The sequence below is a fragment of the Oncorhynchus mykiss genome, chromosome 11 (assembly GCF_057628025.1).
Source record: "Oncorhynchus mykiss isolate SJ-2025 chromosome 11, ASM5762802v1, whole genome shotgun sequence".
In the NCBI taxonomy this organism is placed as follows: domain Eukaryota; kingdom Metazoa; phylum Chordata; class Actinopteri; order Salmoniformes; family Salmonidae; genus Oncorhynchus; species Oncorhynchus mykiss.
In genome coordinates, this window is record NC_143032.1 from 15,647,467 (window position 1) to 15,668,718 (window position 21,252).

The 21,252-nt window shown below is 47.2% G+C and overlaps 1 protein-coding gene across 2 annotated transcripts; it reads left to right on the forward strand.

Annotated features, from left to right (window-relative positions):
• Window positions 1-18: 18 nt before the first annotated feature.
• Window positions 19-21,252, forward strand: lnx2a (ligand of numb-protein X 2a). 2 transcript variants are annotated; one of them, XM_021620283.3, is made up of 12 exons: window positions 19-212; window positions 4,335-4,528; window positions 4,784-5,166; window positions 14,074-14,318; window positions 14,389-14,526; window positions 14,648-14,847; window positions 14,945-15,349; window positions 15,433-15,633; window positions 17,508-17,685; window positions 17,968-18,217; window positions 19,315-19,473; window positions 20,128-21,252. In XM_021620283.3, the coding sequence occupies exons 2-12, from the start codon at window positions 4,508-4,510 to the stop codon at window positions 20,261-20,263; spliced, it is 2,316 nt and encodes a 771-aa protein (XP_021475958.1). In that variant the 5' UTR covers window positions 19-212; window positions 4,335-4,507; the 3' UTR covers window positions 20,264-21,252. The 2 variants fall into 2 exon arrangements, with proteins under 2 accessions (XP_021475958.1, XP_021475959.1); XM_021620284.3 differs by having other exon boundaries at window positions 32-202.

Sequence of the window (21,252 nt, forward strand, 5' to 3'; positions counted from 1 at the left end):
TTGACAGCACGAGACCCTGCCCCCTTCTCCTTGACTGACTGCTGGAGAAGAGCCGTGGGCGGGTTCTTCACGGCGAAAGTCACAGGGGCGTTTTATGTGCGGCTGCTACGGCTCTGCTTGTTGCGGTGAATGTGTGATTGAGTTCGGTTAATTGTCCCCTCTCGGGGCCGGAGTTCTCGGCACCAAGGAGAAGCCGGAATAGGTAATATAATGTATGTATTCTGATCGCAGATCTTCACTGTCACGATGTCTAGAACATATATATAAAGCAGGTTCTATATCTATGGTCTAGTAATAGTCTATATAGCTTTCAATTGAAGTCGCTATTGTCCATCCATTATGTATCCATCTCAGCGCTATTCGAAGGAAGGGAGGGGGGAATCTGACAATCAGACAGACACTCCGGCTGGTTCACTCACCAGCCTAAATGGAGAAGGGTATTGCTGTCGCCGAACCAATTATATGATCTATCTGAATCTGAGTGTCGTCTTTCAGGGCAGTGCATAAACTGGGTAGCCAAATAATGCAATTTGAATAGATAGCCTTTGTTTGGTATATGCCGTTTTTTTCTCCCCTTCAATAAGCCATTATGTTATTCAGCCTTCAACAATATATATTCTAGGCTAGGCTATATTGAAACGAAACATGAAATGAAACATTGCATATTCAGGTTTGTTTTTTGCGAAGGTTGATAAAATGATTGTGCTATTGAAATTCATGTTAGGCGTAATGCATCTTTGGGATTGTGGTTTTATTAGTCTACTGACTACCTTAATTAACGTGATCAACTGTTCCTGAGGGCAAGGAGATATCACATTTTCCTCTTGTCTGACATGCAAGATTGTTGTAGACTATATGTTATAGTCCTGGTTTACCCCTTTATTTGGGTTGGCAATAGGACAGACGTCATCTTCTTATTGCGTTAGTTATCGGGTGTTGTGCATTAGTCGCTGTAGGCCTTGTCTACTGCTGGTATCAATAGAAGGAGCAGAGAACAGCAAGCCTATGGATGAAATAACAATACAATAGCATAGTGGCCTTGAGGCGCCGGGTAACACAACAAAGACAATAACACACGCTGTTGCAATCCAGCTATTTTGAAAGTAAGATAAGATTTAAGTGCTCTTGTAACTGCTGTATTATCCTGGCAGAAGGTTAAAAACAGAGAGAGAGAGTGAGGGAAAGAGAGATCGAACTTATAGACTGCATTAGTCTTGCATGTCAAACTTATACACAGCAGTGGTTAGAAGACACTGCACACACCCACAAACTCATACCCCAAAAGCATACACTGTGTGTGTACATGCGTGTGTGAGTTAAAATGATGTCAGAGCTTGGTTATGGAAACAGAGGAGCCTTCTGTCTACATGAATAATGCATCTCCAGCTGCACACACTCACATACAGACAGAAGCAGGTTACATAGACAGGTTACATTGAGGCATGTAGTCATGGAAACAACAGTCATAAAGACAGGCAGAAACAGCAGTGGCACGGTCAGAAGGACAGGAACCATTGAGAATATAGCCAGCAGCAGATAGAAGTGTACAGAAATAGAAAGGACACATGGAGGAGAGAACACTCCATCTCTATCTACACAGCTCTGAATGTCAAGCTCTACTGAACAGGCTCCGTAGCCATGGAGACAGGAGCAGACCCTCGCACAGACAGACAGAGGCTGCATCTTAACAGTCTAAAGTGGCTTCCTCTCCACGTCATCTGCTTTGGTCTGAAATCACAGGATTGGTGAAAGCAATATGGTGGACGACTATTTAGCATTTGCTATGACCTCTTCAGTTCTTTTAGATTCATGCAGATGGAGGCAAGGAGATGAGAATAGAGGCTGGTAGTCAGGTGTCATTAGCTTGGCTCTGTTTCATGCTTAAATACGCTCCCTTGTGTCGATTTGTGTCCATGAGCTCCTCAGGGACGGGGCTAGAGTACTGTAGTAGGGGAAGTGAGTCTAAATGGCTTTGAACGTGTAACACAGGGGAAATGACTGGTACACAATGCATTAGTTTTGAGGATGGCTCAGCATTGGGGATTTGTATGAGTGGTCGGCTGTGTTTCAGAGCTGCAAGGAGTTTTCGTTAGCTCTCTCACGCTGCAGAACTGGCCAGAGTGCATCACACACACACACGTTTGTTTTACTATCCTTGTGGGGTCCAAACAATTGATTCCCATTCAAAATCCTATTTTCCGTAACCACTAACGCTAGCCCTTAACCTCATCCTTAACCTAACCATAACCCTTAACTGTAACCCTAAACCTGACCCCTAAGCCTAAAATAGCCTTATTCCTTGTGGGGACCGGCCAAATGTCCCCACTTGACCAAATATTTGTTTTACTGTCCTTGTGAGGACTTCAGGTCCCCACAAGGACAGTAAAACCAAAAACACATCACACACCACATCACACACCACATCACACCACATGCACACCACATGCACACCACATGCACACCACATGCACACCACATCACACCACATGCACACCACATCACACACCACATCACACCACATGCACACCACATGCACACCACATGCACACCACATGCACACCACATCACACCACATGCACACCACATCACACACCACATGCACACCACATGCACACCACATGCACACCACATCACACCACATGCACACCACATGCACACCACATGCACACCACATCACACACCACATGCACACCACATGCACACCACATCACACACCACATCACACCACATGCACACCACATGCACACCACATCACACCACATGCACACCACATCACACCACATGCACACCACATGCACACCACATCACACACCACATCACACACCACATACACACCACATGCACACCACATCACACATCACACACCACATCACACACCACATCACACCACATGCACACCACATGCACACCACATCACACCACATGCACACCACATGCACACCACATGCACACCACATGCACACCACATCACACCACATGCACACCACATCACACACCACATCACACACCACATGCACACCACATGCACACCACATCACACCACATGCACACCACATGCACACCACATGCACACCACATCACACACCACATGCACACCACATGCACACCACATGCACACCACATCACACACCACATCACACCACATGCACACCACATGCACACCACATGCACACCACATCACACCACATGCACACCACATCACACCACATGCACACCACATCACACCACATGCACACCACATGCACACCACATGCACACCACATCACACACCACATCACACACCACATACACACCACATACACACCACATGCACACCACATCACACATCACACACCACATCACACACCACATGCACACCACATCACACACCATCACACACCACATGCACACCACATCACACACCACATACACACCACATCACACACCACATCACACACCACATCACACCACATGCACACCACATCACACCACATGCACACCACACACCACATCACACCACATGCACACCACATCACACACCACATACACACCACATCACACACCACATGCACACCACATCACACACCACATGCACACCACATCACACACCATCACACACCACATGCACACCACATCACACACCACATACACACCACATGCACAGTGATCAGTTGACAGTCTTCCACTCATTTTCTTGTCCCTATCTCACAGCTCTCTCTCTTTCTGTCTTCGTCTCCCATTTTCATTCTTTCTCTACTCCTTTGTTTTTCTGTTTTACCCTTTCTCTCTGTCAACCTTTTCCTTCTCTTTCCATCTCTCTCTTCTCTCCTGTTCTTTCTCCCCTCCCTCCCCTCTCCCTTTCATATTCTCTCGTTATCTCTTTTTCTCACTCTTCTCTCTCTCTCTATCCCACTTTCTCTTCATCATTCTAGCCCTCTCCCTCTATCTCTCTCCTTCCTCTCAACCATACCCATTTCCTCTCTGCCTCAATCCCAGATAATTCCTTCTGTCTCAATCCCAGATAATTCCTTCTGTCTCAATCCCAGATAATTCCTTCTGTCTCAATCCCAGATAAATCCCTCTCTGAGAGACTGTAATATTGCAGCAGGCGAGAGCGAGAGAGATTACACTGAGCAGGCGCAGTGCTACAGTACATCATCTCTGCACACAGCTCACACACACACACACTACACACACACGTTCATATTAACATGCACACGTCACATATACACGCATACGATGCAAATATTTACGAAGTTATACAGTAGTACACATGTATGCTTGAGTACACACACACACACACACACACACACTTTAATTTCCCAGCTTTTTAACCTCTGCTCTCTGATCTACAGGGTGATGTCTGATTGGCCACTGGGGGGCGGCTGTCCTCTCTGTCACCAGCTCACCCTCTGAGGCTTATGGGATAGGACGCCCCCCACCCAACCCCTTTGTAACCTCCCGACCTGTAACCCCAGTGACGATTGTGCCGAAGGCCGTGCCTGGCAATTAGAGCCCTGGTCCTGACATGGGCAGCCCCGGCTGTGAGGTGGGTTTTGATTTAGCAGTTTGTACCCTCCCAGCTGTGTGTATGAATTGTGTAATGCTGATCCTCTGATCTGCTATTAACCATTCCGATCCGCTAATTACCTTGTATACACAAATAAAATACAAGTTGGTAATTACACCGTAATAACATATAGATTACTTGGTTGTTTCTTTGGGATTCATTCAAACAAGCTTTTCTGTTCAACTATCATTGTCCTCCAACATCTCCCATATAAATCTCTTCTCCTTTATCCAGGTGAGTCCGGCAGGGCCTGTGGAGCCCGTGCTGGAGGCCTTGTGTCCAGAGTGTGGTCAGATCCACCGGGCCTGGGAGAACCACCTCTATAACTACCGCCTGGAGGTGGACGATGACCTGGTGTGTCACATCTGTCTGCAGCCCCTGGTCCAGCCCCTGGACACACCCTGCGGACACACCTTCTGTGCCCTCTGCCTCCGCAGCTTCCTCCAGGAACGGGACTTCTGCCCGCTGGACCGGGAGCGGCTACATCTGCAGGTGTGTAGGCGGAGCAGCATCCTGGTACACAAGCTGCTTGACAAGCTGTCTGTGTCCTGTCCCCTGGCCCTGGCCTGCAGCCTCAGCATGCCCCGCTGTGACCTGGAGGCTCACCTCAAACACAGGTAGAGTGGAGTCACACACACACACACACACAAACACAGCGGTAGAGTGGAGTCACACACACACAGAGGGAGAGTGGAGTCACACACACACAGCGGTAGAGTGGAGTCACACACACACACAAACAGCGGTAGAGTGGAGTCACGCACGCGCACACACACCTCACAATGTGAGTGGATATGTGACGGTTGGGAGCTCAGCAGGCTAGTGGTCACTGTGAGGAAACTGTACATCAACTATATCTGAAATGAGAGAGATCTGTAGTGTAAAGTACTAATTTCGGTTGTAGGATCTGATCTCTAAGCTGGGATGTCTTGATGCTGACATTTGTAGTGTTAAAAACAGTAAATAGGACAGACATTGCAGTTACTATGTAGAGATGATTCGACAGTTGAAGTCAGAAGTTTACATACACTTAGGTCGGAGTCATTAAAATAAGTTTTTCAACCACTCACAAATTTCTTGTTAACAAACTATAGTTTTGGGAAGTCGGTTAGGACATCTACTTTGTGCATGACACAAGTCATTTTTCCCAAAATTATTTACAGACAGATTATTTTACTTATAATGAACTGTATCACAATTCCAGTGGGTCAGAAGTTTACATACACTATTATGCTGAGCAGACCGGACACGTCGCGAGCATCGCAAAATAAATGTAGAAATCCATGTTATTCAATTATTGCGCCAACAAGCGTCTGCAATGCCAATAGCTAAAATAGAAGTCCTTTCTATTTCTGACGCAGATCGCGCTGCAAGTCCTGCCTCTCCCATCTCCTCATTGGTTTATAGAAGCAGGTACCCACGTGCCATCTCCTCATTGGTTATACCCACATGGGTGATTGAAAAACGAAATGTTTTGCCTGTTGTCGTGGTAAAAGTGTAGATGCCAATCACCATTTAAGTTCAAATATGAAAAAGCCTGGAAGGAGGAGAGTTGACTAGAAACGATTTGGTTGGCTGTTTTATGTGTCGATTAATGGTCGGAGTAGAGGACCTTGTGCATTTCAGGTAAAATAACAACTCAATGTTTATAACCCAGGACAAATTAGCTAGCAACAGCAAGCTAGCTAAATAGGACAAATTAACTAGCAAGTGCAAGCTAACTAGCTAAATTGCCATACATGTTTAATATATGTCCCCAAATTAATGTAATTGGTTCAGAGTTTGTTTTGATATTTTAACCTGTGTGTCGTGATTGCGTTTGGTGTGGGGGGACAAAATAAATGTATGTACGATGGCGTGCAGCCGGTTTGGGTTCTGTGTAAGTTGACAGTGCCATTGAACAGCTTGGAAAATTCCAGAAAATTATGTCATGGCTTTAGAAGCTTCTGATAGGCTAATTGACATAATTTGAGTCAATTGGAGGTGTACCTGTGGATGTATTTCAAGGCCTACCTTCAAACTCAGTGCCTCTTTGCTTGACATCATGGGAAAATCCAAAGAAATCAGCCAAGACCTCAGAAAAAAAATTGTAGACCTCCACAAGTCTGTTTCATCCTGTTTCATCCTTGGGAGCAATATATATATTCTATGGGACCACACAGCCGTCATACTGCTCAGGAAGGAGGCGTGTTCTGTCTCCTAGAGATAAACATACTTTTGTGCGAAAAGTGCATATCAATCCCAGAACAGCAGCAAAATACCTTGTGAAGATGCTGGAGGAAACAGGTACAAAAGTATCTATATCCACAGTAAAAACGATTCCTATGTCGACCTAACCTGAAAGGTCCTGAAAGGTCGCTCAGCAAGGAAGAAGCCACTGCTCCAAAACCTCCATAAAAAAAGCCAGACTACGTTTTGCAACTGCACATGGGGACAAAGATCGTACTTTTTGGAGAAATGTCCTCTGGTCTGATGAAACAAAATAGATCTGTTTGGCCATAATGACCATCGTTATGTTTGGAGGAAAAGGGGGGAGTCTTGAAAGCCAAAGAACACCATCCCAACCGTGAAGCACGGAGGTGGCAGCATTATGTTGTGGGGCTGCTTTGCTGCAGGAGGGACGGTGCACTTCACAAAATAGATGGCATCATGAGGGAGGAAAATAATGTGGATATATTGAAGCAACATCTCAAGACATCAAGTTAAAGCTTGGTTGCAAATGGGTCTTCCAAATGGACAATGACCCAAAGAATACTTCCAAAGTTGTGGCAAAATGGTTTGAGGACAACAAAGTCAAGGTATTGGAGTGGCCATCACAAAGCCCTGACCTCAATCCTATAGAAAATTTGTGGGCAGAACTGAAAAAGTGTGTGCGAGCAAGGAGGTCTACGAACCTGACTCAGTTGCACCAGCTCTGTGTAACGGCTGTTGGAAGAAGTGGACCAAAGCGCAGCGTGGTAAGTGTTCATGATTTATTGATAGAACTGAATAACAACAAAGAGAACGAACGAAACAGTTCTGTCAGGTGCAGACACAAAAAACAACTACCCACAAAACACAGGTGGGAAAAGGCTACCTAAGTATGATTCTCAATCAGAGACAACGATAGACAGCTGCCTCTGATTGAGAACCACACCCGGCCAAACACACAGAAATAGAAAACATAGAACACAAAACATAGAATGCCCACCCGAACTCACGCCCTGACCAAACCAAAATAGAGACATAAAAAGGATCTCTAAGGTCAGGGTGTGACACTGTGTCAGGAGGAATGGGCCAAAATTCACCCAACATTTTGTGGGAAGCTTGTGGAAGGCTACCTGAAACATTTGAGCCAAGTTAAACAATTTAAAGGCAATGCCATCAAATACTAATTGAGTGTATGTAAACTTTTGACCCACTGGGAATGTGCTGAAAGAAATATTTTTTTTCTCCTATTATTCTGACATTTCACATGGTGATCCTAACTGACCTAAGACAGGGAATTGTTACTAGGATTAAATGTCAGGAATTGTGAAAAACTGAGTTTAAATGTATTTGGCTAAGGTGTATGTAAACTTCAGACTTCAACTGTATCTGAAGCTTATTGCTTGGTTTCTATAGCTAGCCTGAGTGCTAGCCTTCTATCTTCAGCCAACTTGTTTGTTGTCCTGACTCCTGCTGAATTTGTATTTGTAAAGGATCCTGGGGTCCTTCTTTATAATTTAAAAAACATTACAATACTTTCAGAACAAATTTCACAACACACTGTGTGCCCTCGGGCGCCTACTCCACTACCACATATCTACAACACAAAATACATGAGTACGTGTGTGTATAGTGCGTATGTTATCATGTGTCTGCATGCATGTGTCTGTACCTATGTTTGTGTTGCTTCACAGTCCCCGCTGTTCCATAAGGTGTATTTTTATCTGTTTTTTAATTCTGATTCTACTGTTTGCATTAGTTACTTGATGTGGAATAGAGTTCCATGTAGTCATTGATCTATGTAGTACTGTGCGCCTCCCATTGTCTGTTCTGGACTTGGGGACTGTGAAGAGACCTCTGGTGGAATGTCTTGTGGGGTATGCAGGTATGTCTGAGCTGTGTGCTAGTCATTTAAACAGACAGCTCGGTGCTTTCAACATGTCAACATGTCACGTCTCACAAATACAAGTAGTGATGAAGTCAATCTCTCCTCCACTTTGAGCCATGAGAGATTGACATGCATATTATGAATGTTATCTCTCTGTCCAAGGGCCAGCCGTGCTGCCCTATTCTGAGTCAATTGCAATTCCTAAGTCCCTCTTTGTGGCACCTGACCACACGACTGAACAGTAGTCCCGGTGCGACAAAACTAGAACCTGTAGGACCTGCCTTGTTGACAGTGTCGTTCAGAAGGTAGAGCAGCGCTTTATTATGGACCGACATCTCCCCATCTTATCTTCTGTCACATCAACAATGTTTTGACCATGACTGTTTACATTTCAGGGTTACTCCAAGACGTTTAGTCACCTCAACGTGATCAATTCCCACATGATTCATTACAAGATTTAGTTGAGGTTTGGGGTTTAGGGTATGATTTGTCCAAAATACAATACTTTTAGTTTTTTTTATATATTTAGGACTAACGTATTCCTTGCCTGCCACCCATTCTGAAACTAACTGCAACTCTTTGTTAAGTGTTGCAGTCATTTCAGTCGCTGTAGTAGCTGACGTGTACAGTGTTGAGTCATCCTAATACATGGACACACTGGCTTTACTCAAAGGATTTGACATGACAACAACAGAAGATTTGGATAAAGCTGGAACATACTTCTTACTGAGCTACTCCTGAGCTGTGTGAGGTTGTGGGCTGATTCTGGACTAGACCCTAAGAATGCCAACGAAGAACTGAGAATATTTATTTTGCTGAATTCCACAGTGTGTAGCTGTCCCTAGAGAAACTACTCTCCATTGCTGTGTTGATGCGTGGTCATTAAGGTTATAGCTGCTAAGCGGACGGTGGAAAAACGACCCAATTGTCCTACTTAAGTAAAAGTATAGATACTGTACCTTATTAGAAAATTAAGTGAAAGTCACCCAGTAAAATAGTGCTTGAGTAAAAGTCTAAAAGTATTTGGTTTTAAATATACTTAAGTATCAAAAGTAAAAGTATAAATCATTTAAAATTCCTTATATTAAGCAAACCAGATGGCACAATGTTCGCATTTTTTACATTTGCGTATAGCCAGGGGCACACTCCAACACTCAGACTTAATTTACTAACAAAACATTTCTGTTTAATGAGTTTGCCAGATCAGAGGCAGTAAAGATGACCAGGGATGTTCTATTGATAATTGTGTGAATTATATCATTGTCCTATCCTGCTAAACATTCTAAATGTAATGAGTACTTTTGGAGTAAAAAGTACATTATTTTCTTAAGGAATGTAGTGAAGTAAAAGTAAAAGTTGCCAAAAATATAAATGGTAAAGTACAGATACCCCCAAAAGCTACTTAAGTAGTACTTTAAAGTATTATTTACTTTACACCAGTATACACAGAACACCCCTGCCCTGCTCTTCCCTGCTCTACTCTACCCTGCACTGCTCTACCCTGCACTGCTCTACCCTGCACTGCTTTACCCTGCACTGCTTTACCCTGCACTGCTCTACCCTGCACTGCTTTACCCTGCACTGCCCTACCCTGCACTGCTCTACCCTGCACTGCTTTACCCTGCACTGCTATACCCTGCACTGCTCTACCCTGCACTGCTCTACCCTGCACTGCTCTACCCTGCACTGCTTTACCCTGCACTGCTCTACCCTGCACTGCTTTACCCTGCACTGCTATACCCTGCACTGCTCTACCCTGCACTGCTCTACCCTGCACTGCTCTACCCTGCACTGCTTTACCCTGCACTGCTCTACCCTGCACTGCTTTACCCTGCACTGCCCTACCCTGCTCTACCCTGCACTGCTCTACCCTGCACTGCTCTACCCTGCACTGCTTTACCCTGCACTGCTTTACCCTGCACTGCTCTACCCTGCACTGCTTTACCCTGCACTGCTCTACCCTGCACTGCTCTACCCTGCACTGCTTTACCCTGCACTGCTTTACCCTGCACTGCTCTACCCTGCACTGCTTTACCCTGCACTGCCCTACCCTGCACTGCTCTACCCTGCACTGCTTTACCCTGCACTGCTATACCCTGCACTGCTCTACCCTGCACTGCTCTACCCTGCACTGCTCTACCCTGCACTGCTCTACCCTGCACTGCTTTACCCTGCACTGCTTTACCCTGCACTGCTATACCCTGCACTGCTCTACCCTGCACTGCTCTACCCTGCACTGCTCTACCCTGCACTGCTTTACCCTGCACTGCTCTACCCTGCACTGCTTTACCCTGCACTGCCCTACCCTGCTCTACCCTGCTATACCCTGCACTGCTCTACCCTGCACTGCTTTACCCTGCAATGCTCTACCCTGCACTGCTCTACCCTGCACTGCTCTACCCTGCACTGCTCTACCCTGCACTGCTCTACCCTGCTATACCCTGCACTGCTCTACCCTGCACTGCTTTACCCTGCACTGCTTTACCCTGCACTGCCCTACCCTGCTCTACCCTGCTATACCCTGCACTGCTCTACCCTGCACTGCTCTACCCTGCACTGCTCTACCCTGCACTGCCCTACCCTGCACTGCTTTACCCTGCACTGCCCTACCCTGCTCTACCCTGCTATACCCTGCACTGCTCTACCCTGCACTGCTTTACCCTGCACTGCTTTACCCTGCACTGCTTTACCCTGCACTGCTTTACCCTGCACTGCTCTACCCTGCACTGCTCTACCCTGCACTGCTCTACCCTGCACTGCTTTACCCTGCACTGCTCTACCCTGCACTGCTTTACCCTGCACTGCTCTACCCTGCTCTACCCTGCACTGCTTTACCCTGCACTGCTCTACCCTGCACTGCTCTACCCTGCACTGCTCTACCCTGCACTGCTTTACCCTGCACTGCTCTACCCTGCACTGCTCTACCCTGCACTGCTTTACCCTGCACTGCTTTACCCTGCACTGCTCTACCCTGCACTGCTATACCCTGCACTGCTCTACCCTGCATTGCTCTACCCTGCACTGCTTTACCCTGCACTGCTTTACCCTGCACTGCTTTACCCTGCACTGCTCTACCCTGCACTGCTTTACCCTGCACTGCTTTACCCTGCACTGCTTTACCCTGCACTGCTCTACCCTGCACTGCTCTACCCTGCACTGCTTTACCCTGCACTGCTCTACCCTGCACTGCTTTACCCTGCACTGCTCTACCCTGCACTGCTTTACCCTGCACTGCTTTACCCTGCACTGCTTTACCCTGCACTGCTCTACCCTGCACTGCTTTACCCTGCACTGCTCTACCCTGCACTGCTCTACCCTGCACTGCTTTACCCTGCACTGCTTTACCCTGCACTGCTTTACCCTGCACTGCTCTACCCTGCACTGCTATACCCTGCACTGCTCTACCCTGCACTGCCATGCACTGCTTTACCCTGCACTGCCCTACCCTACTCTACCCTGCTATACCCTGCACTGCTCTACCCTGCACTGCTTTACCCTGCACTGCCCTACCCTGCACTGCTTTACCCTGCACGGCTTTACCCTGCACTGCTTTACCCTGCACTGCTTTACCCTGCACTGCTCTACCCTGCACTGCTCTACCCTGCACTGCTTTACCCTGCACTGCCCTACCCTGCACTGCTTTACCCTGCACTGCCCTACCCTGCACTGCTTTACCCTGCACTGCCCTACCCTGCACTGCTTTACCCTGCACTGCTCGACCCTGCACTGCTTTACCCTGCACTGCTTTACCCTGCACTGCCCTACCCTGCACTGCCCTGCACTGCTCTACCCTGCACTGCTCTACCCTGCACTGCTCTACCCTGCACTGCTCTACCCTGCACTGCTCTACCCTGCACTGCTCTACCCTGCGCTGCTTTACCCTGCACTGCTTTACCCTGCACTGCTTTACCCTGCACTGCTCTACCCTGCACTGCTTTACCCGGCACTGCTCTACCCTGCACTGCCCTACCCTACTCTGCGCTGTCCTACCTTGCTCTGCTCTCTGCCCTACCCTGCCCTGCTCTGTCCAGCCTATGGCCCAGTGTCCACTAAAGCACAATTCTAATCATTTTAAAGTGCATCCTCTCTTACTTCCTTCCTCCCTCAAAATCATCACTGATCTGTCAAGGTTGGATTGGTGAAACCAATGAGATGAAAACCTTTGCCAACAACGTCAACTTGGTCAACAAACATTGCCATTCATGTTAATCAGTGATTGCCTCAATGACGGAATGGAGGAAGGAAGGATACCTTTTAAAGTTTTTAAACAAAGTGTAAGATGCTAGGTCTGAAAAATACAGGTTAAGACAACCTAATATTTCCATGTGGCAGCGTTAGAAAATAAACTAAATCATTGGACCAGCGCCATTGTTAATTCTACAGGAGGAGCATCCAACACGTGACCAGCAGTCTGGAAATCAAATAATACAGTGGTTGAAGATCATTAGAAAAACGTTTAAATTAATGACAGTAAAACAGTTATGCTATCATTCACTTCCAGACTGACAAGATGGTGTGAACAGACATGGTTGCCCTGTTCGTATCTCCTAGACAATGTTTCTTGTTGGGTATCACTGCACTGCTGGAGCTATGAACATAAGCATTTCACTAAACCCGGGATAACATCTGTAAAATACGTATATGAGACCAATCCAATTTTATTTGATTTGATTTTTGCCCACGGCACTGAACATTTCTGCATGGAATTATTACATTGCCTTTGGTACCTTCACTAAATACCCACTATACCTTCTCCTCACTAGGTATCCACTACACCTTCTCCTCAGCATATGGACAAGTATACAACATTGCTTCCCACTGGGCAACCAGTTGAAGAGGCGTGTTTTATGTCTCACTCCAAGGAGTCCCTAGATCTTTCTGAGGTGTCTGTGCATGACTGGGCATTATTTTCTCTGTTCATAAAGCATCTATAGATTAAGGCCCAGGTCCATGTGGGTCATTCCCTATGCCCCAACCCTAAGACAGTAATGAAGCTAAGGATGGGATGAGATCATGAGAGACAGAGTTGGGTGTCTGTCAGCTTGGACATTTAATATTGTGTCACTAAAGCCGCCTTAAAGTCAAAGATTAGAACAGAAGACTGCCAGGGCACTTGGAACGTCCTTGAACTGAGTGGAATGTTCTGGAACTTGTATGATGATCTGATCCTTGATCCTTTAGGACTAGCTGTGGTTCTTCCTGCACAGATTAAATCATAGGATGGACTGGTCAATGCCAGTGGTGGAAAAAGTACCCAATTATCATACATAAGTAAAAGTAAAGATACCTTAATAGAAAATGACTCAAGTAAAACTCACCCAGTAAAATTCTACTCGAGTATTCATCCTAATGTGTTTGTTTTTAAGCATTAAATGACCTGGTACGATAGTACATTGACCAGTTTTTGCCCAAAGTCGACCACCACATCCCTCTCTCTCTCTGTGTCCAGGTGTCCGGGGACGCAGTGTCAGCAGACCAGTTTAGAGGGACCACCATGTGATCCCGGGGAGGAGGGAGCCATGGTGACCAGCCCCTTCAAGTCCCCACGCTTCCTCCAGATGGAGACAGACCTGCAGGAGGAGAGCTCCTCCTTGCCTCCTGGTGTCACCTCCACCGCCGGAAGCAGCATCCCCATGTGGACCGACGAGCCTGGATTGGACAACCCCGCCTTCGAGGAGAGCAATGAGGAGGACAGTGAGTAACAACTGTGTGTGTGTGTGTGTGTGTGTGTGTGTGTGTGTGTAACCTCTCTCTCTGTGTGTAGGTGTGGTAGGGTTGGAGTGTGTGGTGCCCAGGGTAAAGCGACCCCTCAGTAACCCGTGCATCCACCTCCTCCGCACCGCCAGCTCTGCCTCCTCTGGGTGGGACAGCCCAGAGTCACCGCCCCTCTCTGCAGAAGAGGGTATGACATCACTTCCTCCATCTGACTTCCTGTCTCTAACCTTCCAATGTAATCATGTTGATTCTAAACATTCATGAATATAAGAGATTGATGTGCTTCCATGTCCCTGTGTATCTCCCAGGTAGTGTGAAGCTGCCGTCCCTTCCAGAGGGTGAGATCACCACCATCGAGGTCCACCGCTCTAACCCCTATGTTGAACTGGGCATCAGCATCGTCGGGGGCAACGAAACGCCTCTCATCAACGTGGTGATCCAGGAAGTGTACCGTGATGGGGTCATTGCTCGAGATGGCAGGCTTCTGGCCGGGGACCAGATACTACAGGTGAGGACCATGGATCCATCCTCACCTTTTCTCCTCTAATATTCCTCCAAAGCCAAGCTCCCTCCTCCTATGTCTCTCTCTTTCTCCCCCTCTGCAGGTCAACAGTGTAGACATCAGCAATGTGGGCCATACCTTTGCTCGCTCCACGTTGGCACGCCCCTGTGCCACACTGCAGCTCACTGTCCTAAGGGAGCGCCGCTGTGTCTCTCGCCCACCTCCCTCCACCACCCCCTCGGTGCCCCACGCCCCCTGTTCCACCCCAGAGGGTACTCCGTCCAGCCCTGCCAGCCTGAGGATCACCCTGCAGAAGCGGGACTCGTCAGAGCAGCTGGGCATCAAGCTGGTGCGAAGGACTGATGAGGAGGGGGTGTTTGTGTTAGATCTGCTAGACGGTGGCCTGGCTGCCAAGGACGGGAGGCTGTGTAGTAACGACCGCGTGCTGGCGGTCAACGAACAGGACCTACGCCACGGCACGCCTGAACAGGCTGCTCAGATCATACAGGTAAGACTGCTAAGGGATTAACAGTGTTTCTGACCATCCTCTTGTGGATGGCTAACCCAACTCTCTTTTCCTGTCAACTAAAGGCCAGCGGCGAAAGAGTCTATCTGCTGATTGGCCGTCCCAGCAAGCCTACCCTTCCCCCTCCATCAAGCTCCACCTCCAGCAGAGATCTGTACTGCCATGACCACTTCCTCCCCAACCACCACCACCATCACCACAGCTTCTCCCCCAACCCCAGCACCGTGCCCACCTGCGCCCACCTGGCCCGCTCCAGCACCCACAGAGTGAGTACACACCTGAGGGAGTGTGTGTGTCTGACTGTGTTTGTTCATATGTATCTGTTTATGCTGGAGGCCTCCCAATGTGTATTATACACTGTAGGACCTCTGTGTGTGTGTGTGTGTGTGTGTGTGTGTGTGTGTGTGTGTGTGTGTGTGTGTGTGTGTGTGTGTGTGTGTGTGTGTGTGTGTGTGTGTGTGTGTGTGTGTAGTTGAAGTCGGAAGTTTACATACACCTTAGCCAAATACATTTAGATTCAGTTTTTCACAATTCCTGACATTTAATCCTAGTAACAATTCCCTGTCTTAGGTCAGTTCGGATCACCACTTTATTTTAAGAATGTGAAATGTCAGAATAATAGTAGAGAGAGTTATTTATTTCAGCTTTAAATTATTTCATCATATTCCCAGTGGGTCAGAAGTTTACATACACTGAATTAGTATTTGGTAGCATTGCCTTTAAATTGTTTAACTTGGGTCAAACTTTTCAGGTAGCCTTCCACAAGCTTCCCACAATAAATTGGGTGAATTTTGGCCCATTCCTCCTGACAGGGCTGGTGTAACTGAGTCAGGTTTGTAGGCCTCCTTGCTCAAACATACTTTTTCAGTTCTGCCCACAAATTTTATTTAGGATTGAGGTCAGGGCTTTGTGATGGCCACTCCAGTACCTTGACTTTGTTGTCCTTAAGCAATTTTGCCACAATACTTTGGAAGTATGCTTGGGGTCATTGTCCATTTGGAAGACCCATTTGCAACCAAGCTTTAACTTTCTAACTGATGTCTTGAGATGTTGCTTCAATATATCCACATAATTATCCTCCCTCATGATGCCATCTATTTTGTGAAGTGCACCGTCCCTCCTGCAGCAAAGCAGCCCCACAACATAATGCTGCCACCCCCGTGCTTCACGGTTGGGATGGTGTTCTTTGGCTTTCAAGACTCCCCCCTTTTCCTCCAAACATAACGATGGTCATTATGGCCAAACAGTTCTATTTTTGTTTCATCAGAGCAGAGGACATTTCTCCAAAAAGTACGATCTTTGTCCCCATGTGCAGTTGCAAACTGTAGTCTGGCTTTTTTTATGGAGGTTTTGGAGCAGTGGCTTCTTCCTTGCTGAGTGGCCTTTCAGGTTATGTCGATGTAGGACTCGTTTTACTGTGGATATAGATACTTTGGTACCTGTTTCCTCCAGAATCTTCACAAGATCCTTTGCTGATGTTCTGGGATTGATTTGCACTTTTCGCACCAAAGTATGTTCATCTCTAGGAGACAGAATGCGTCTCCTTCCTGAGCGGTATGACGGCTGTGTTGTCCCATGGTGTTTATACTTTTGTACTATTGTTTGTACAGATGAACGTGGTACCTTTAGGCATTTGGAAATTGCTCCTAAGGATGATCCAGACTTGTGGAGGTCTACAATTATTTTTCTGAAGTCTTGGCTGATTTCTTTTCATTTTCCCATGATGTTAAGCAAAGAGGCACTGAGTTTGAAGGTAGGTCTTGAAATACATCCACAGGTACACCTCCAACTGACTCAAATGATGTCAATTAGCCTATCAGAAGCTTCTAAAGCATTGACATAATTTTCTGGAATTTTCCAAGCTGTTTAAAGGCACAGTCAACTTAGTGTATGTAAACTTCTGACCCACTGGAATTGTGATACAGTGAATTATAAGTGAAATAGTCTGGTCTGTAAACAACTGTTGGAAAAATGACTTGTGTCATGTACAAAGTAGATGTCCTAACCAACTTGCCAAAACTATAGTTTGTTAAGAAGTTATTTGTGGAGTGGTTGAAAAACGAGTATTAATGACTCCAACCTAAGTGAATGTAAACTTCCGACTTCAACTGTATTTATATGTGTGTGTGTGTGTGTGTAGGACCTGGCCCAGTGTGTGACCTGTAAGGAGAAACACATCACTGTGAAGAAGGAGACTCATGAGTCTCTGGGTATGACCGTGGCCGGGGGGCGGGGCAGCAAGAGTGGCGAGCTGCCCATCTTTGTGACCAGCGTCCAACCACATGGCTGCCTGTCACGGGTTGGACGAATCAAACAAGGTGAGCTGTGGGCTACATCACAGCCTGTTAGATTGTCGAGGCCAAGTTCCTATTTGGTTTGGCTCATTATCTGCCTCAGCTACATTCTCAGGGGTCAGTGTTCGAATGTTCTCTCTCAGGACTCTTTGTCCTTAAGTAACAATGTATTTCTCTATGTCCCTCTCGCTCCTTCTATCTCTCCCTCTTTCTCTCTGTCTCTGTACTCTTTCGGTTCTTCACTCTGTCTCACCAACTTCTGTTTTCCTCTCTCTCTCATTCTCTCTGTCCCCTCCTCTCCTGCAGGTGACATCCTCCTGAGTATCAACGACCAGGACCTGACCTACCTGAGCCACAGCGAGGCGGTTGGCACCTTGAAGGCCAGTGCGGCGTCACCCTCCGTCCAGCTGAGGGCGCTGGAGGTCAGCATGGTGGAGGAGCCGGACCAGGACATGAGCCCCGAGGACCAGCTGCTGCCCACACACCACCACACACACGACTCAGACTTCGACTCCTCCTGGTCCCCTTCCTGGGTCCTGTGGCTCGGCCTGCCCAGGTAAACAGGAGATATAGAAGACATGTTGGGTTGGACTCACCTGGGGGGGTTGGGATGTTGGGAGTTTGTGTGTGAAAATATTGCTTTGATTTATTTAGTGTTTTCATATTAGTGTAGGTGAAGCAGAGGAGACAAGGAAAGGAAGCAAGTTGACTAGTGCGATCCACCCCATGATTCACCTGAAGTAATCTGCGGAGAATGTGTTGATCTTGATTCGAGTGTGTTCTGTGTTGGGATGTAAATGTCACACAGATCATGTATTATGTGTGTGTGTGTTGATGTGTGTGTGTTGACGTGTGTGTTGACATGTGTGTGTGTTGACATGTGTGTGTGTTGTCCTGAACGGCGCTGTAAAACTCAACAGCTGTTGATTATCAACTGAGGGGCATGTGGTGACATCCCCAGTGTCTCTCCCCCATTCATCCTTCTGAGACTGGTACAGAGAGGACAGCCTCAAACTCACTCCTCCCTTTATCTATCGCTCTCTCCTTTTGTTCTGCTCTGTCTCTCTTTCTCTCCTCCCTCTCTGAATCTCCCTTCCGCCAACTCTCTTTTCCTCCCCACCTCGGTCTTTCTCCTTTCACCCTTTCTCTTGCCCTACTTTCCTCTCTCTCTTAACCTGGCCCCTCCCTCTCTCTCTAAACCTGGCCCCTCCCTCTCTCTCTAAACCTGGCCCCTCCCTCTCTCTCTAAACCTGGCCCCCCTCTCTCTCTAAACCTGGCCCCTCCCCCTCTCTCTTAACCTGGCCCCTCCCTCTCTCTCTAAACCTGGCCCCTCCCTCTCTCTCTAAACCTGGCCCCCCTCTCTCTCTAAACCTGGCCCCTCCCCCTCTCTCTTAACCTGGCCCCTCCCTCTCTCTCTTAACCTGGCCCCTCCCTCTCTCTCTAAACCTGGCCCCTCCCTCTCTCTCTAAACCTGGCCCCTCCCTCTCTCTCTTAACCTGGCCCCTCCCTCTCTCTCTAAACCTGGCCCCTCCCTCTCCCTCTAAGCCTGGCCCCTCCCTCTCCCTCTAAACCTGGCTCCTCCCTCTCCATCTCCCCCTTCTTCTGTCTCCCTCACTAAAACACTGACTCATTCTTTCCATCCATTTATCTCAGCTTCCTTCACAGTAGCCATGAGATTGTTCTGCGTAGAAGTCACCCTGGGAGCTGGGGCTTCAGCATCGTTGGGGGATACGAGGAAAACCACAGCAACCAGGCATTCTTCATCAAGACCATTGTCCTTGGAACGCCTGCATACTATGATGGCCGCCTCAAGTAAGCCATCATTCATGTTGTTGGCTTGTGAGCATAGAGACACATTTCCATTATTTGTAAGTTAATAGGCAATAAAGTATACACACACACACAGAGTATATAAAACATTAAGGGCACCTGCTCTTTCCATGACAGACTTACCAGGTGAATGCTATGATCCCCTATTGTCACTTGTTAAATCCACTTCAATCAGTGTAGATGAAGGGGATGAGACAGGTTAAATAAGGATTTTTAAACCTTGAGACAATTGAGACATTGAATGGCACACATACACAATCCAAGGGTGAACGGGAAAGACAATTTAAGTGCCTTTGAATGGGGTATGGTAGTAGGTGCTAGGCACACCTGTTTGTATCAAGAGTTGCAAAGCTGCTGGGTTTTTCAGGCTCAACAGTTGCCCGTGTGTATCAAGAATGGTCCACCATCCAAAGGACATCTCACCAACTTGACACAACTGTGGAAAACATGGGCCAGCATCCCTGTGAAACGCTTGACATCTTGTAGAGTCCATTCCCCTGATGAATTGAGGCTGTTCTGAGGGTAAAGGGTGGGGTGCAACTCAATATTAGGAAGGCGTTCTTAATGTTGGGTATAGTCAGTGTATATGGTCCATCCATATTGATGTTCCCCTCTGTGTCCCCTTCTGTACCCTAGGTGTGGGGACATGATAGTGGCGGTTAACGGGCTGTCTACAGCTGGTATGAGCCACTCAGCCCTGGTACCCATGCTGAAGGAGCAGCGTAGCAGAGTGGCTCTCACCGTGGTCTCCTGGCCTGGCAGCTTGGCATAGAACCGGGTCAAACTGCACTGGACAGCGTCATGCCATGCTGATATTACTCTAGACTCTATCTAACCAGGACCAAATCATGCTAGACTGCATCGAAACCAAGCTATGGTGCCAAATCATGCCATACTGAAATTGCTCTGGATCTAACCTACTGTAACCTGGGACAAATCACATGGACTTCATCAAACCAGGCTGGACTGTGCCAGCCCCACACCACACTGCACTCACACATACTGATGTGTTCATACAGATGTAGGATCTTAATTTGATCACCCAGATCCAGAACTATCCTGCAATGCAGGACATTTCAAACTTGTAGTGTATGAGGTTTAAAAAGGTCCACATTCAAATTCCAGACTTAATTTTTCTTTACGAAAAATGTATCAAAACGCTACAAAAATGTCCATTCTTTATAATCAACATTTCCTGATGTAGCAAACTGGCTGAAATGAAGAAGCTATATCTGTATGGTCATGTTACCGGTCTTCACTCCCACACAGAGAGAGTGGGACTGTACGTTAGAGGACAGTATATCATCTCTGTTTCTCTTCACTGGACTCCATTAGTAGATCCCAGGGGCATATTCACGTGGCCGTAACGTTACAGAACCTTTCAGATAGAAATTCCCTGCATAGAACAGGATTCTCTGCCATGTAGAATAATGAAATAGATCAGCTTTAGGCCATGTATTTCTGTCATTATAAAATGCTTCTAGGGTTATGTTCAGGAGGAGAAATAATTTTGAAACAAGTTCAGGTAACACCCCTTTCCAAAAAATATAAAAAACATTCACCCAGTCGCTCCTACTGAATACAACCCAACTGAATAAACCCAGGCCTTACCAAATACCTGCCACGCCCTGGAGGCCCGACCCGCCCCCCTGGACACAGCCTTAGGCCTCATCACCGTGACGACCCAGCCGTCAGCTTGCTGGGGTTTTATACGTGTGTGAATGTGTGTTCTGCGGTTTAATAAAGACTTCCCACAGAGCG